General features: G+C 36.6%; 4 protein-coding genes across 4 annotated transcripts; 1 reads left to right on the plus strand and 3 right to left on the minus strand.

Moving 5' to 3' along the window:
- Positions 1-338: 338 nt before the first annotated feature.
- On the minus strand, positions 339-5,124 carry LOC111294281 (sulfoquinovosyl transferase SQD2-like). Its single transcript, XM_022887543.2, has 11 exons — positions 4,321-5,124; positions 3,915-3,981; positions 3,430-3,500; positions 2,572-2,689; positions 2,379-2,452; positions 2,151-2,206; positions 1,977-2,060; positions 1,634-1,721; positions 1,467-1,544; positions 1,220-1,276; positions 339-942 (listed from the first exon to the last, which is right to left on the minus strand). The coding sequence occupies exons 1-11, from the start codon at positions 4,683-4,685 to the stop codon at positions 447-449; spliced, it is 1,554 nt and encodes a 517-aa protein (XP_022743278.1). The 5' UTR covers positions 4,686-5,124; the 3' UTR covers positions 339-446.
- A 2,244-nt stretch (positions 5,125-7,368) lies between these two features.
- Positions 7,369-8,036, plus strand: LOC111293803 (uncharacterized). Its single transcript, XM_022886761.2, has one exon. The coding sequence runs from the start codon at positions 7,509-7,511 to the stop codon at positions 7,896-7,898; it is 390 nt and encodes a 129-aa protein (XP_022742496.1). The 5' UTR covers positions 7,369-7,508; the 3' UTR covers positions 7,899-8,036.
- A 685-nt stretch (positions 8,037-8,721) lies between these two features.
- LOC111293801 (S-adenosyl-L-methionine-dependent methyltransferases superfamily protein) lies at positions 8,722-11,791 on the minus strand. Its single transcript, XM_022886758.2, has 11 exons — positions 11,650-11,791; positions 11,482-11,575; positions 11,351-11,400; positions 11,208-11,257; positions 10,943-11,051; positions 10,425-10,485; positions 10,259-10,311; positions 9,928-10,020; positions 9,737-9,800; positions 9,246-9,353; positions 8,722-9,131 (listed from the first exon to the last, which is right to left on the minus strand). Exons 1-11 carry the CDS (start codon positions 11,674-11,676, stop codon positions 8,890-8,892), a joined length of 951 nt encoding a protein of 316 aa, XP_022742493.1. The 5' UTR covers positions 11,677-11,791; the 3' UTR covers positions 8,722-8,889.
- Positions 11,792-12,431: 640 nt separating this feature from the next.
- Positions 12,432-15,234, minus strand: LOC111293802 (26S proteasome non-ATPase regulatory subunit 7 homolog A-like). The gene is made up of 10 exons (XM_022886759.2): positions 14,961-15,234; positions 14,415-14,507; positions 14,209-14,290; positions 14,025-14,121; positions 13,765-13,840; positions 13,578-13,636; positions 13,300-13,422; positions 13,036-13,093; positions 12,829-12,914; positions 12,432-12,743 (listed from the first exon to the last, which is right to left on the minus strand). Exons 1-10 carry the CDS (start codon positions 15,145-15,147, stop codon positions 12,678-12,680), a joined length of 927 nt encoding a protein of 308 aa, XP_022742494.1. The 5' UTR covers positions 15,148-15,234; the 3' UTR covers positions 12,432-12,677.
- Between the last annotated feature and the right edge of the window lie 394 nt (positions 15,235-15,628).

Here is a 15,628-nt window from a genome sequence, read left to right on the forward strand (position 1 = left end):
ATAACAAAAAAAGATCAAAGTCAAGTTAGAATCAGAATTAAATTTTAATCGACCCGATATATATATATATATATAAATTATTTTTTAATTATTTATTTATATATATTTATAAAATTTTATATTTATATTAAAAATAATATTTTATATTTTAAAAATTAATATTTTATTAATTTCGAATAGACATAGTTTATGAAATGCTGGCTCGAGTAGGTTCGAGTATAAAAAACATAAAAAAAAAAAAAAACTTCATTTGGATTTTGTGAATATAAAATCGGATCATATTCGAAACGAGCAAAAATCTGCTTGGATCCGACTTGTTATCATCCCTACGCAAGATATCCATGGAACCAATGAATTTTAGTTTTCAAAAAATTCAATCATACATATCACCATAAACATGCTATTTCCTTTAATTATACCAAGCAAACCTATGTAATATATCCAAATCACCTATAGTTGACTTCTGGCGACCCGAAAAGGCGTTTCGCCAGCCATTGCAGAGGTCTCAGTAGCTGCGCTCTCTTCTTTCGCCAAAACCAAATGGCAGCATTGTATTGTTCATTGCGTATCTTCTTAGTGGCTGCTTTCCAATCATACTTCTCCATTTCTACACGTGCAGCTTTGCCAATGGTTTCTCTCAGTTCCTTATTTTGTAAAAGGGGCTCCAACTTGCTCAAGCAGTCGTCAACATCCCCAGGAGTAAAGAGAAAGCCAGTTTTGCCCTCTTGGTCTGAAGGAATTATATCTGGGATTCCCCCAGCACGAGCACCCACCACAGGGATTCCTGAAGACATGGCCTCCAAAACAACAAGCCCGAGTGTCTCAGATTCCGAAGGCATCACAAACACATCCCCACTTGCATATGCCTGGGAGAGCTCTTCACCTTGTAACATCCCAGTAAACACAGCAGGCATACCTGAAAACAAATTCTCTAGCTCTTCCCTGCAAAGAAGAGATCATATATTCTTTAAGAGAGGAGCACAAATTTTTGCCTGATTTATTTCTCCCAATCCAACTTCTGTCATTAGCTACGTGAGACTATTACCGAGGAAAGAAGTGAGGTTAAGAATTACTTAGCAGAAATTTATAACCCTGAAATTGGAAAGATCGGATGAAAGCATTCATTGATCCAATTAGGGCTTTCTCAGTGAGAGTGAGTATGATATTCCATCTGAGACATCTTGAGTATGGTTAAGTTCTTGAGCATCATGTGGATTACCTGTATGGTCCATCCCCAATAAAAGCAATTCTTGCTCCTGGAAGTCTGTCCATAACGCTGTAAAATCATATATTCCCAATGTTAAAAATTTGCAAAATTCATAAATTAAAGGGAGTAAATGATCACAATGAAAATTTGACATAACCCCATTATTTTTTCCTTTTTCAACTATGACATGGTATTATGTTTTAACTAATTATAAAGGAAGATATTAGCAAGAAGTTTTCATGCAATTCATAAATGTTACCTTTTGAGGAAATCCAAACTCTTCTCAACTCCAAGACGCCCAACATGAATTACCAATGGTTTCTCTGGTTCGCCATTGCTGTATAAAGTAAAATTTATAGATTTAAGAGAAACATTACTACACTGTAGTTGAGGAAAGAGGAACAAAATAAAGGATTAGTGGAGCACCTCAATTTTAACCGCATTTCATGAAAGCGATATCGAGGGTGGAAGCTTTCAGAATCCACACCCTTGTTCCAAAGACGAATCTTATTAGCTGAAAGTATTGATAAATGAAAAGCAGGTTAGTTTAGGTTTGAGCTATGCATATATCATCAACAGGCCAGCATCTGTAGAAGGGAAACATGAGAACAAATAAAGCAAAAGATGCATTTATCACACTGGGGGTAAGCACTGGAGAGAGAAAATAGATTAATGCGAAAGACACATGGCTGAGCTCTGTACTAACAAGTAACAACCAAGTTAAATTGTATAAGGCTATTTTGATAACCAAAAGGATGCCAATGTTTACCTGCAGTTACCCTAGCTGCTTGGAGATCCCTCCCAATTGCAGCTGATGGAACCAATGTAAGATCAGCTGCTCTGTGAAGAAATTCTGATAAGAAAGAGCAAAAAAGCTGTCAAATGCTCAGACTTTGGCATGAATATTGGCTTCAAAGGAGGGAAAAGAAAAGGCCTTACGTACTTAATATCAACCACATAGGTTTCACCAACCAACTAAATGTGTATCTTGGGATATACCTGTAGAATAAAACAAAAGTTAGATTTAGGTTTGGGTCCATAAAACAGTTAGTGTAGTTTTGAACCTGGAATGATAAACCTTCCAAAAAGCAGCAAAAAATTTTCTGATTTTCATTGTTGAAGGAGTAACATGAAGGATTTATTCTGTGAATCAAAGAAGAATCAAACTCACACTGGAACATGGGTGTGGTAAGACATCACTATGGGTACACACAGTAGTTTTGCAATAATGAGGGCACCAAAAACCTGGAAATGCAGTCCGCAACAATCAGGAATGTGTCCCCTACCACTCATTTAATTTTCACTCTCAAATAGAAATCAAAATAATCTATCGAGAACTCAAATAGCAGCAATTAGAAGTGTACCATGATCCCAGGTGAAGAGGCATGTATTATATCAGGTTTAAACCGTGCAACTTCTGAAATTATTCTAGGACTGAGTGCCAAGGAAAGAGGCACTTTCTGATACCAAGGACAGGGGAAGCTGCAACGAGGAGGAAGAGAAAAAATAAAGAAAAACCAGTGTAGGAAAGAATATCCAAAGAATAAGCTAATGAAATAGTTAAAACATTCAGTTATGTCAAACAGTTCAACAAGCCAGTTGATAACTTCAAAACAAAGTAAAATAGGACAAAACAAGATTGAAGTTGAGGAAAAACAAACTAAGATAACCTGACGATGATAGAAAGAATTTCTACCTGATATAGTGTAAGAATGTTGTGCATAACATATATCTTCACAAAAGAAAAGTGCTTAACATCATTCATGAGGCTGGCTATCTCCATCCTTGGGCATAGAGTCATGGACGCTAAATCAATTGTAAGTAGATGACCAAACAACTAAGATCTAACTAATAGTCATCTCAACCATTTCTTCTACTTTATGGTATTGATGATGTTGTTTGATTTATCTACCAGCCAACATTCTGGTGTTTATATGCCTAAGAATGCTTTGTGAATAGTAACTTTTGTGGGGTGTAAAAATGAGTCACCTCTGGCTTGTTAACACTTAGAACGTAATCCAAGGATTAAGCAGCTAGGATTTTGTTGTATCTAAATAAACTTCTATTTCCAGTTCTAAACAATTTTTCCTTGGAAAGCATGTTGAACTGTGTAAGTAAACATCAAGAAAATTTGAAATTAGAAAAGCATGGGTAAGAACAAAAAGGGAAATGATGTGGAAACATGGTAAAAATTTTAACTTGATTTAATTGACTACACCAACCTTCTTGATCCAATCAACTTTGCTCCATAGAACTCCTGCGGGACCCCTTCATGTGTTGTTACAACCATTACCTATGAGGACCAATAGCCTTACTGTTACTTCATCATTTGAACTGTTAACTATAGTAAACTGTTGGCCAAAACTGCTAGCTAATTTGTCTAGGAACTGTTAACTAAGAATGAAAATAAGCTAAATCAGTATTTGTAAGGCCCGCTTAGTCATTAGACCATTATTCCTCCAACATTAATATTGCCAATGAAAAATAGTTGAAATAAATCAAAGGCTAATTATATCAACTCTTAAATATTGTATAACATGGGCCAGTAAGCAATCTAAGTGTCTAACCCCCAGCCAAAAGCTCAAGCTTCTTAAATTGCAATGGGGTTTTGATTAAGCTTCCATGGCATGTCATTTAAACACACTGCCAAAAAACATCATTAGCTAACAAATTAGGATGCATAACTGCAAACATATAATGAGCATACCTCATCTCCCATTTCCCGTAAATATCTTATAAAATTCTGGAACCTGTTTTTATACCCTGATACATATCTGCAAAATGGAGAGATGCAGTCAGTGGGTTTCAAGCTTTTACATTTTAAGAAAGTAGGCAACAAATAAACCAAGATCATGCAACTTATATTGGAGACATCAGCAAAGATCTAAACTGTACATAGTTGATAGCTGGCATATCACAAAGGCAATTACCACACAGATAACAACCATGAAACATTCCTCTCAATGACTAACAACATCAATTAACAACCGAAGAATAACAATGGTAAATGCTGTTACTGGAAAAAAACTTCAAATTTAACAGCAACAAGAACAAGAAATGGGTATCATTAAACAATGTTATACCAAGCAAAGGAAGCAAAGGGAGAAACTCACGAGAAAGGAGAAGGCTCAACAAATAGAGCAATACGACGAGGCCTGGAATTGTTCTCAGAATCAATCAAAGGAGGACTTTCCTCTTCCCCATCTTCTTCTCTCACCTCTGTAGTAGTCATTTTACTTGCTCTAACAACAGTTATCCTTCTATTCCTCTCACTCCTCAATCTTACAGACTCAGAAAAGTGACTTCTTTTACAAATCGGGCTAATGGGTATTGTTGAAAAAGAAGAAAAAGACAAAACTTTAACAGAATTGGGAGGGTATAAAGTAAAAGAAAAAGAGGAAGAATTGCTTGAAGGGTAGGCCAAGAAGGAAGGAGGAGAAAGAAAAGGCTTTACAGAGAGAGATGGAGAAGGGGACATGATGTCGCAGTGAATAAATTATAATGGGAAGGTGTACTGAGTTGGGATTTCGAACGAGTGAGTTAAAGAATTGTTTTTTAATTGCTTAACATGGACTAGAAGATTCGGAAAAGCAATCTGAAAGACCTATGGCACACGCAGAGAATGGAGTATCCAAAGGAAGCTCCCTGGGTTTACGCTTATCGGCAAAATGGCAAGTGTCTACTCAAAATAAGTTCTCTTTTTGTCTTAGCTTTTTGTTAATGAAATGAAATGGGAGTTTCATATAAAAAACCAGGATTCTTTGATCAAGGTCGCTTTGAAATCTTAGTCCAAAGGAAAATGAGAAAGTGGATATGCTGGGAATATCATGAGCTTGTTGGATGACAAATGCAACTTGATATCTGATGGCTACATTTTTTCTTTTTATTTTTATTCAATCTTATTTTGGACTAACAACAAGCTCAATCTCTAAAGATTGGATTTGTTTTGTCTGACGTTAAATATGAACAACCAATCTTTGCCGTATAATGGTTCAGCCCAACGGTCCAATCTTTAGAGGATGAGATTCTTGTTAGTCCAAAATTGAGTTGGGCCAAACAAAATATTTGAACAAAACCATCCCATTAACAACAAAAAAGCTGAACTACCTGGTGGGCGAGAAAATAAAGTCATTTTGTTCAAGTTTCAGGCCATAAGACCCTTCGGATCCATTCCATTCTTGGATTGACAAACGCTTAGGCTTAAAGGCTTAAATCATCAGAATGCAGCCCATGTTTTCGCGTCCAAAACCGAAGACACAGCCTGTAATATAGAGGCTATGTCGGACCCAAGAGAGATGGAAGCCTGAACTGGTCACTTCTTCACTGGGGGAGGAAATTTTATCATTGAGAACAGGAAATGTAACTGCCTCAGTTGGTTTCACATCCTGTAAAGACAATCAAAGGAAGCATTTATTAACTGTCATTCTTTGTCTCCTGGAGGCTATGAACTTATGGTTTATATCACTTTCAAAGCCAAGTTACGGTCCAAACAAAATTAAGGCACAAGCCACACATTTTCTACATGGAGCTGAATTCCAACATTTTGATTTGAACTGAAATGATTGCTCTGAAAATGTTGTTCGAGTGTTAATTCATGCTTATCTCACATAAAGAATTCCATACAAAACTCAAAATTCTACAAACTAAGCCCCACTTCTTAGATCATAATCTTTTTTTTTTATAATGTTATTCATTTCGTTGTACATTAGCATCAGATTAGGTAAGATAGTGACTCAACCAGATTTTGCAGTCCAATTTTATGAGCCAGGGATCTAGTTGAAGAACAGCATCCATAAGCTTCCAATCCTTACTGTGTTGTGTTCGAATGAAGGCTTAGCTTAGCTCTATAACCAGGCAAATAAGTCCTGTGAGTAGCTGAGTCTCACTTTTGCTGCTTTCCATTTCAATTTTGCTCTGCCTTCAAAAGCTTTTTTAACATGACTACTTGATTACCTGACCAGGAATGCACTCCAATAGAAATGCAAAACTGGGGCCTTGTCATAGCTCCCACTTCCCAGTCAAAAAAAACATCCCAGCAGGCTTCAAAATTCAACTGGAATTTTCTCTGTCAAACTGGTAAAGAAAGGAAAAGAAAAAAAGGAGGGTTGGTTACCCTCATATTCACGCCAAAGCTCACACTCACATATTCAAATAGATTCCACCTTTTTCTCATCTCTTTTTCAAGTAGTATGTTTTCAAAAATGGGCCAATCTCTACCTATTTCTAGAACAGAATCAGATGGCAATATAAAAAAAAAAAAGTAGGCCCTATCAGCACCTCAAAAGCAACGCTGATAAGAAGAGTATCGAGTGCTTGTCTCCTTGTGTTCCCTTGCCAGTTGCTGCTACTCTTTATTTTTTACCAACCCTGCAAACCCCTATTCATTTTTCCTGATTGCTTTCCTTTTCCTAGGTTCAAGTCCTTGAATGCATCTAACTTCTTATTGTTACTCACTATTTGTGCTAAACCCCACATTAAATAAGTAGACCCAATTTAGCCTAAGTTGCTTGATCTCAGGTTTAGTACTCTCATATAGTTAGCAGTAGTTTTTTTTTTTTTCCAAAATGTTCTCTCTATTTTAAGAAATCTATACCTTCAAATCCATGTTTTTACATATATCAGAAGAAAAAAATAGTGGTATTTGGAATAACAGGGGCATTGATTCAACTAATTTTAAAGAGAAATTTCACTCCAACTTTCTTGAATTCGGCCAAAAGATGGGATCAGACTTGAATTATTTGGGATTATAGTCCAATAGTTATGGGGAAAACTGCCATATATGAATACAGTTTCAATTTGGCCAATCCTGAAGTCAGAATCAATGAATTATGAACCAATTATGACAAATAATGACATCCTGTATTTGATGGTGAGTTTTGGCTTCAATAATTAGTGAAGATAAACAGGAATTATACATTCAAATACGGCAGGTGCATGGCTCATGCACTTATATTTGTATGTGAAAATGGAAATGCTCTGTTGAAATGGGGCGTTGGTTAGCCAAAATGTTAAATAATTTAGCGTTCAACATCTTTGAACAAGAATATGCTTACTCACAAATTAATTCTCCTGCCAATTACTCGTTTCAAAGAGAAATCCTATCCTATCCTGTCCCTTTGTTTCAGTATCTTCCTTTTCCTTTTCAGTTTTCACTTTAGCCACAATAATTCATCAATAAATACCCCTAAAATCTTACCAACTGCCCCTTGTTTCTTGTTCACATATCTCTCTTTCTCCATTTCTCAATATCACCAGGAGGAGCCAAAATCTGTTCCAGCGGAACTCTCTTGCCAAGTCTGAAATGTCAAGAAGAACAAGCAAGAGAGTGAGTTTCAGCCCTGACGTCAATGAAAGGCCAACGATCTTTCTGAAACATGGAGGCAGTGGCAGAACAAGAGGTAACAGAAGAAGGGTTGTTGTTGGGATTTTCACGTTTAGGCTTGTCAAAGGCTCATTTTCACCAGCAAGGTTGTTGAGGCGTCTTGGAGCTAAAGTTGCACCAGCTTTGCGTTTTGTATCCATTCGAAGGAACTCTTCTCATAAGGTTTCTTCTGCCAATCTGCCAAGGTCACGATCACTGGCTGAATCTATTGACTCTCATCGTGCTGAAGCTATAGAAGATTGCATCGAGTTCTTGAATTCTTCTTCATCTTTGTCAAGATCAAACTCGGTTTCTACATGTTCTTGCTAGAGTTGCAGTCCTGGGATAGAAAATATGTAAATGAAAGGGAAAACTAAAGGGTTTTATATAATTCATTGATCATTTAATTTCCAATATCAGATGTGCAAAAATACATGCAGAAAGCAATTGAATCTTACATTCAGTTTTTTCATTACTTGATTCAGTTCAATCTTAATCATAGACAATTACATCATAATTAACATCTGAAAAAGATCCAAGACATGAACTTTACGCAATTTAATTAATTATGCCATTGCCTGATTTACCGGACAATTAGGCGGTGTTTAAGGGAGAAATTTTATGAACAATCATTCGTGACCATACGACAGATCATGGAAATGAACCGTTCTATACCTCGGTCACCGTTGAGGGTTGAGCCTGAACCAAATGTTCGAGGGAAAATTCACTGTCAGGACCGCAGCTGAAAGCTCAGCCAAATATCCAACTTGGTTTCTCATTTATTTTAGAACTTTGAATCTGAAAGAAACAAATTCCCCAGACACATTTTGCTCCGGATCGTTAGTCGCATCATTCACACAAGATTCATGCATCTGGTTCTAAAAATAGTTCTAAATGCTTCGGAGTATTGAGTGAATTTCGAGCAAATTCCAATAGTTTCATGAAATGAAGAACTCTTGTAGTACACTTTGGGTTTAGCTCAATGATTAAAGAGTTAAAATTTTAATAGAAATCTTAATTCTACTATATATATATATATGTATATAAAGCGAAGAATGGACTAACGAACTCTACAAATTAAAGTACTTATTGTTTGGAACAAGATGCCACGGAAGGATTAAGATGATTGATAGTTTGAGGGGCAGACAGGCCATTATGAGAGAAAACACCTTTTTTTGTTTGTTTCTTTTGGAAATAAAGAGAAAGAATATAGCATAAAACAAGAACAGTAATCATTGTCTCTCCAGTAAAAATCTCAATATGGCAATGGATTTATCCATTTCTTAATGTGTCTGTCTATTTTATGCAAGTAGCAGTGAAATCAAGAATCCAAGGGAAGCTTTTCAAGGTCTCGGATACCATGACCGGAAGCTTTCTTTATTTCAAGAGCTCTCTTATACGGAGGGGCGATAGGGGGCTGGACAGGATCCAAGCTCTGGTAAGTTCCATCAGCAACTTTCGGTAGTGGGTATGAACGGTCAGAGTCATACCCACTTAGGTCCCCGCAAGCTAAAAATGGGATATAAACCTTATTGGGCCCTTCTAACCATCCACTACTGCAATCTGCCATATGAATAAAGGAAATAAGAAATGCTATAAATCTTTATTAAAGAAAGAGAATTATCCAAGTATCACAAAATCTTAACAGATTTTTTTCCAACTATGATGTCCACTTACCTAGATCGTCTCCACCTGAGGGACTGCCCACCTTTTCCAGGAGTCGATACAAGTCTTTTGGATTGAATCCTTCAGGGGGTGAATAATTCTCACAAACTGCAAATGCCTCTGTATAAGAAATAAGACAAGTATTAGCCACACACAGCAACAAATAACATGAAACCACTTTCTACATGTTGTCAGTTGGTTTAGAAATTGCTATGAAGCAATAAATCCAAAGAGGGGAAAGGAAAGAGGGTAAGAACTGGGCAAAACACAACATACAAAATCACTGTTTAGACAAGGTAATATAGATCAGTTCACAGGTTTCTACTGCAATGAATGAGCAATGTCTCAAGTTCAATGTAAAGAAAAAACCAATGTTGCTATTACAGACAACTTCAAAATGTCACCCAAAGAATATATATTCTAAAGAAATAAAAAACAGAAAAGGATGAACCAATTGAGATGCCAAGGACAAGAACACATAAGTTTATACATGTTACTCTTACCTATGCTGGAGTTTCTGCTGCTTTTTGGTTTTGCAAAAGTCACTACAGGGAAAAATAATTTCAGCTGCAAGAAAGAAGAAAGTATATGTATAATGAATGAAAATTATCTAAGTAGTTGGTTAATGTAATAAGCTTTACAATTTACCTCATAATCTTGGATACCAAAGTTGAGTTTTTAGAATTTAATTTACCTGGCAATATAGAAGACTCGTATCTTTTCCACGAAATATTTTTGCAATAAATTTTCCACCTTCTCTAAGTACATGCGCAACAATCGTTAAGCCCTGCATGATTATACAAAATCATAAACATAAATTGACAATTTGTTTTGAAAAGAAAGAATAATACGCAAAATACAGAAGAATTATAATAATTAAGTTTCACCAATGGCAGGATCTTGGTGGGAAGGACTATAAGATGAGGCATTATCACATCCACATGCAACGGACAATCTAAATTATTCACAAATCTGAGTTTCTTATTAGAGACTCAGGCTAATATTAGAGGAACCAGAATACTTACAGCAAGTATGAGTTGGGACTGAACAAACTCGTCCATGTCATGAAGACCGGTAACTGCAGTGCCAATCCAGAGGGGATAAGCAAGCTTAAGAAGCTTGAGGGCAAAAAAAAATAACTATCATGCTATAGACCCAAGCTGAGAAGTTAAAACCAGAAATATTGTTTACCATCAGGAGCACCATCACAGACAACAAGATCAGCTTTGCAGCCATCAAAATGTCTAATTACCTGCAAATAATGCAAATAACTACCAAATGATGGCATACATACACGTTCCACAAACAACAAAAGGCCAAACAAATTAAACCTTGAGTAGCATGAAGTAGACTCCAAACAAGAAAATCATATATATCCACCATATTTTCTAACCCGCTCATGGTGATAACACAAAAGCACAGTAAGTACCAAATCATCACAGATTATATAAGTGGATCAAGGTTGACATTTATCGTGTAATTGTCATCCGAACAATGGACTTCCAGTCGTAAGCTAATGATTCAGATGCAATATAAAAAAAAAAAAGTTGCAAAATAGCTATCAACTAAAACAAAGAAAGCCTCGTCCATAATACTTGGTTCTCTTTCCCGAAATGTTTTTCATCCAAAAAAGATATGAGAAGGGAAAATTTCTTCATATCAGAAAGTGAAAGACACATGACAGAATTCAAGGAAAAAAAGCTGTTCACCACTTCAGCTGTTCGGGCATTAGTTATATCACCCTGCACTTGGATTACACCTTCAATTGGAGCCATTGGCTGTAAATCAATGGCTACAATAAGAGGAAGATCACCATCCCTGCAAGTTATAATAAAGTTTATATGGTCATAATAGAAGGTAGTGTGCATAAGGATCATGGGTCTCATGTTGTATGCATCGGCATGCCTCCATGGGTAAAGAAACAAACTTTTGAAGGCATATAAATTCAAACACGAAAGCAGAAAAGGAACTTACTTTGAAGCAGGCAACTGCTTCACGGGAAGATACAATTTGCGACTCAAAACCTGTGGCATTACTAGCAGGCTAGTTAACAAGGAAAAAAAAAAAAAACAGTTGAGGTGGCTAATTGGGCTTATTATCATTAAATTAGTACAAACCTGACTCCAGCTACCTGGGGCAGCACATAAATCTACCACGCGCTTTACACCTATAGATCAAATCATAATTAAACCCATGAATACAGCCATTTTTTAAGGCATTTAAAATATATTATCGCGCAAAATTTGACCTTCAAAAATGTTGAATTCTTCGTCTATCTGAAGAAGCTTAAAGGCACTTCGAGCACGCCAACCTTCTTCTTTTGCTTTCCGATAGTAAATATCCTGAAAATCAATCAAGCAGCCTTTGTCATAAGTAAACGAATATCCCAATAAAAAAATAAGAAATAAAAACTCACCCTCTTGTCCCTGGAAGCTTTACCCATAATTTCAAAAGTATCAGCCTTTTCTTTTACTACTGAAATAAAATTCCTGAGAAAGGCGCGGTTGGAAACAGAAGAGGGAGGGGGAGGGGACCTGTAATTCTAAAACCCTCCGGTCGAGGGAACTCCGGGTTGAAAAAGAAATTAAATAAATTATAGGGGCATCTTAGGAAACACGTTATTTGTCTGTTGGGGATATTTTCTGGGTTGGGTTAGAAACCCGTTTTGAGTTGGGAATGGGCTTGGTAGATTACCAAGAAGTAAAATGGATCCTGATTCCACAAAAAAAAAAAAACCTTTGAGAAGAAATTGGGGATTTTTTAGATTACGGCTGGTTTTTTGTAATGTGAGTTATATCCAATCAGCTACAACCAAAATTGCTGTGGATTTAGAACAAATTTGAGGATATACCACGCAGAATGCTTGTAAGTTGGAGATATTTTATGGGCTGGGTTAGAAGCCCGTCTTGAGTAGAGAATGGGCCTGTTGGGCTACCAATAAGTTACATGGAGCCAAGTTCCCAAAAGAGGAAATAGGGGATTTTTTAGATTATAGTTGGTTTTTTCTAACGTGATATCCAATCAGCTACAACCCAAATTGCTGTGGATTTTAGAAAATAATTTGAGGACATATCACGTAGAACGCTTGCAACCCCTTTTAAGAGCTTAGAATTTCAACAACATCTTAAATGGCATGTGTCACAGTTTCTATGTTATCAATATGTCAAAGAAAATTGAAAGTAAGGCCGTTTCAAACCATGGCAAAACAAAAAATACGTAGCTGCATAAAGCTGTATCTAACTGTATAATGCTAATGGAGATGCACTTCAGTACTACAGTCTAGTACAAAGATTTAAAATCTCAAGTTTGAAGCCTGGTGACCTCTGATTAAACTATGAAGAATACAAAATCTCAAAAATGGGGATCCCCACGAATGGCACTAGCACTATATGCTCAAGCTTTTGTCGTGAATGGAAGTACAAGCAATACAGACGAAAATCAGCTTCAACTAACAGCTGGGACAGCTGCTGGCTTTGCATCCTCAGTTTTCTCATGTTCTTTGTTTAGCATCTGAAAACCAAAATTTGCCAGTCAAAACACCATCCACATGCTTCGGCATGTTTTAAATATAACAGGGAAATCAGGAGTTTCTCACCTTGTTATTGATCAAGTTATGGAGTGCAATGACACTTCGGATGAGAGATGACAGATATATAACCAACATCATATCATTTGTTTTTACTGCATGATAAGCAGAGAATGTGGATCAATGAACTTCAAAAGTTAGCCCATCTCCCTATCTAATCTGAAAGAACATGAGCATTTCAGCGAATTTTGACATGTGTGATTAATTTTGTATTACCTGCAAAAGCCTTGATCAATTCATTTACGTTTAGGTTTGGCAGCAAGTTGAACACATCCTGGAGTTTTAAACATGGTAGAACACAAATAAGGCAGATGTTAACCAAAACAGGTTCATAATTATAGACTCTTGTCTATATTCTGGATAAGGTATAAAGTAATGTCCAACTGTCCGAGGGATGAAATTTATGCAATCAAGTATTAAAGACAAAAGTTCATAACTGAAAAAAAAAATTCATTTTCAATTTTCACTAAATTAATTTACCTGTAAATGGTAAAGTATTTCATGATTGAGAGGAAGCTTCTCATCAATAACAAGATCTAGGTAAGCACGTATCTCTTGTAACCTTGCATCCAAACCCTTCAAAGCTGTGAGTTTTCCAGTGACCTGTGCAAAAGACCAAGGTAATTTAGGTAAACATTTCTCATCATATACATTCCCTTTCTCATTGCCAAATAAAGCTTAAACTTTCCACAAAAGTAAAAGCTTTAGTTGTTGAGTTAATTAGAACTGGCAAAAAAACAAAGAAGAAAGAAAGAAACCTCAGTTGCAAGTGTACTAATGGTTGTATCCTTTACATCCCTGAGCAAATGTTCCACTCCTGTTAATGGATGAAAAAAGGAGTAATATTAGTAACAAAATTAATGGTCTAAAATCCAATCAACTAGCATCTTAACCGCAAGGGTAATTTACTGAGAAGATAACACCAAATTTCATCTAATGACATACCAATCTCCTCAACTTCATGAGCAGCAATTTCTGAAGGAACGTGAACAAAAACCTTTTGGCTCTTTTGAGTAGCATTCTGCAACATTACCAGTACATTAGTTCAAATGCCCACCAAATACGAAAAAAAGGCAGCAGCTTCTTTGAAAAGATTATTTTTAGTTGCAGTCCCACCATAGAAAGGACTGCCTGTCCACCTCAATGGTTAAGCCCCTCTCTCTGTCCCACAGAAGAAAACATGATGCATCCAAAATTGTTCTTACCTCCTTAACCTCTTCAACATCGTAGTAGGCCTTGGTTGGTATCCCCAACTCCTTAGGTTGGACATCAATAATGACCAAGACAGGATTTGGGACATAGCTGCAACACCAAAAGCTCTTGATTAAAAAAAATGAACTCCAAAATGAAAATTTAAAAACTATATAAAAACCATTAATAGAATCTTACTTGTGGAATAATCTGTGAATGTCTAGATCATTTTCGCGTAATTTTGGGCCGGTACTATACCATCCAACAACATGCTCCTTGGCTGCAACAATTATCACATATCCAGAGATAAAGAGTATCACTTCCCACAGCCAAAACAAGAAAGGAGAGAGAATAAATAAACTAAAACTGGCACCATTGTCAACTCTAAGTTAAGGAAATAATACCATTAATCCTTTTGAACATTGAAAACATTGATTCATGGTAGTTGTGGTCAAGGAACCATATACTTGGGTCCTTCTCATCTTCCTCAAAAGGGACTGAAAATTCAACATTCTACCGTTTAGACATGGTAATAGTAATAATAAAATAATGGTGAATCGAGTATTAATACAAGCTCAATAACAAGAAACTAAATTATCAACACATAAGGATGGCCAACGCATTTCATCAAATACTTCTGAAATTGCAGCTCCTTCAATAACATGCATTTCTTTGTGTTCATTTCCAGAAATTCAAGCAAAAAAGAGGAAACTTTAGTTCAAAGAACCCAATAAATTGCCTTAAATTCAAACTCAACATTCTGGACTAAAAACCCTAACGCCCAAAATTTACTTTCAAAAACCTAAACTAACAACGAAAATTCAAATCAAACGTCAAATCAATCAGCAATCGAGTAAAGATAAGAACATAAGATTTCCCAAAACAGCATTATCACAGCAATCAACATAACTCAGATCTAGAAGGAAATTCCAAGAAATCAAAAAGAGAACCTGCGTAGCTGTTGGTGACGTCGACGGTGCCTTTGAAGGAGGTGCCAAGGAGGACTCCAACGACCCGCTTGCGCGTGTCTTTAGCGACGCGGTTGTAGTTGTCGACGATACTGAGGAGAACTAGAGGGTGGACTATCACCTTCTCTATCGGCCGCGTAGATATTTGCTGAGTTTTTATCACGTCCATTTTTACTTTTTTTTTTCGATTTTTTTCGATTTGATTTCTGATTGCTCTCCGCAAAAGTCTGAGCCTTTTCTTCTTGCTTTGCTTCCTTCGCTACTGATCAATCAACACCAACGTGGGCCTTGTTTAAGGAACTTTTACTTATTGGGCTATAAAAGCCCAAGAAATTGACTTTTCATTGGGGGCCGTTGCTGCGTCAATGCCATGGACTCCATGCTCGAAAAGAATTTGTGGTAATTTTAATTGGCTCCGCAAAAGTCTGAGCCTTTTCTTCTTGCTTTGCTTCCTTCGCCACTGATCAATCAACACCAACGTGGGCCTTGTTTAAGGAATCTTTTACTTATTGGGCTATGAAAGCCCAAGAAATTGACTTTTCATTGGGGGCCGTTGCTGCGTCAATGCCATGGACTCCATGCTCGAAAAGAATTTGTGGTAATTTTAATTGGCTCCAACCTCTCCTGAGACGGTGGATGGGCCGTCTCCG

The sequence above is a fragment of the Durio zibethinus genome, chromosome 14, assembly GCF_047325235.1.
Source record: "Durio zibethinus cultivar Kanyao isolate XHJ-2024 chromosome 14, ASM4732523v1, whole genome shotgun sequence".
Lineage (NCBI taxonomy): Eukaryota > Viridiplantae > Streptophyta > Magnoliopsida > Malvales > Malvaceae > Durio > Durio zibethinus.

What these genes read in the sequence shown, in the direction of transcription:
- LOC111294281 (XM_022887543.2), bottom strand. Translation starts at nt 4,685, where the DNA reads ATGTCCCCTTCTCCATCTCTCTCTGTAAAGCCTTTTCTTTCTCCTCCT. An exon ending in TACCACACCCATGTTCCAGT is followed by an intron (nt 2,207 to 2,378) that starts GTGAGTTTGATT and finishes TTTATTCTACAG; the next exon opens with GTATATCCCAAGATACACAT. An exon ending in ATTGGGGATGGACCATACAG is followed by an intron (nt 943 to 1,219) that starts GTAATCCACATG and finishes TCTTCTTTGCAG; the next exon opens with GGAAGAGCTAGAGAATTTGT.
- LOC111293803 (XM_022886761.2), top strand. Translation starts at nt 7,509, where the DNA reads ATGTCAAGAAGAACAAGCAAGAGAGTGAGTTTCAGCCCTGACGTCAAT.
- LOC111293801 (XM_022886758.2), bottom strand. Translation starts at nt 11,676, where the DNA reads ATGGGTAAAGCTTCCAGGGACAAGAGG. An exon ending in CTGTGATGGTGCTCCTGATG is followed by an intron (nt 10,312 to 10,424) that starts GTAAACAATATT and finishes TTGGCACTGCAG; the next exon opens with TTACCGGTCTTCATGACATG. An exon ending in CGAGTCTTCTATATTGCCAG is followed by an intron (nt 9,801 to 9,927) that starts GTAAATTAAATT and finishes TCTTTCTTGCAG; the next exon opens with CTGAAATTATTTTTCCCTGT.
- LOC111293802 (XM_022886759.2), bottom strand. Translation starts at nt 15,147, where the DNA reads ATGGACGTGATAAAAACTCAGCAAATATCTACGCGGCCGATAGAGAAG. An exon ending in TCATGAAGTTGAGGAGATTG is followed by an intron (nt 13,637 to 13,764) that starts GTATGTCATTAG and finishes ATCCATTAACAG; the next exon opens with GAGTGGAACATTTGCTCAGG. An exon ending in ATTGATCAAGGCTTTTGCAG is followed by an intron (nt 12,915 to 13,035) that starts GTAATACAAAAT and finishes CTTATCATGCAG; the next exon opens with TAAAAACAAATGATATGATG.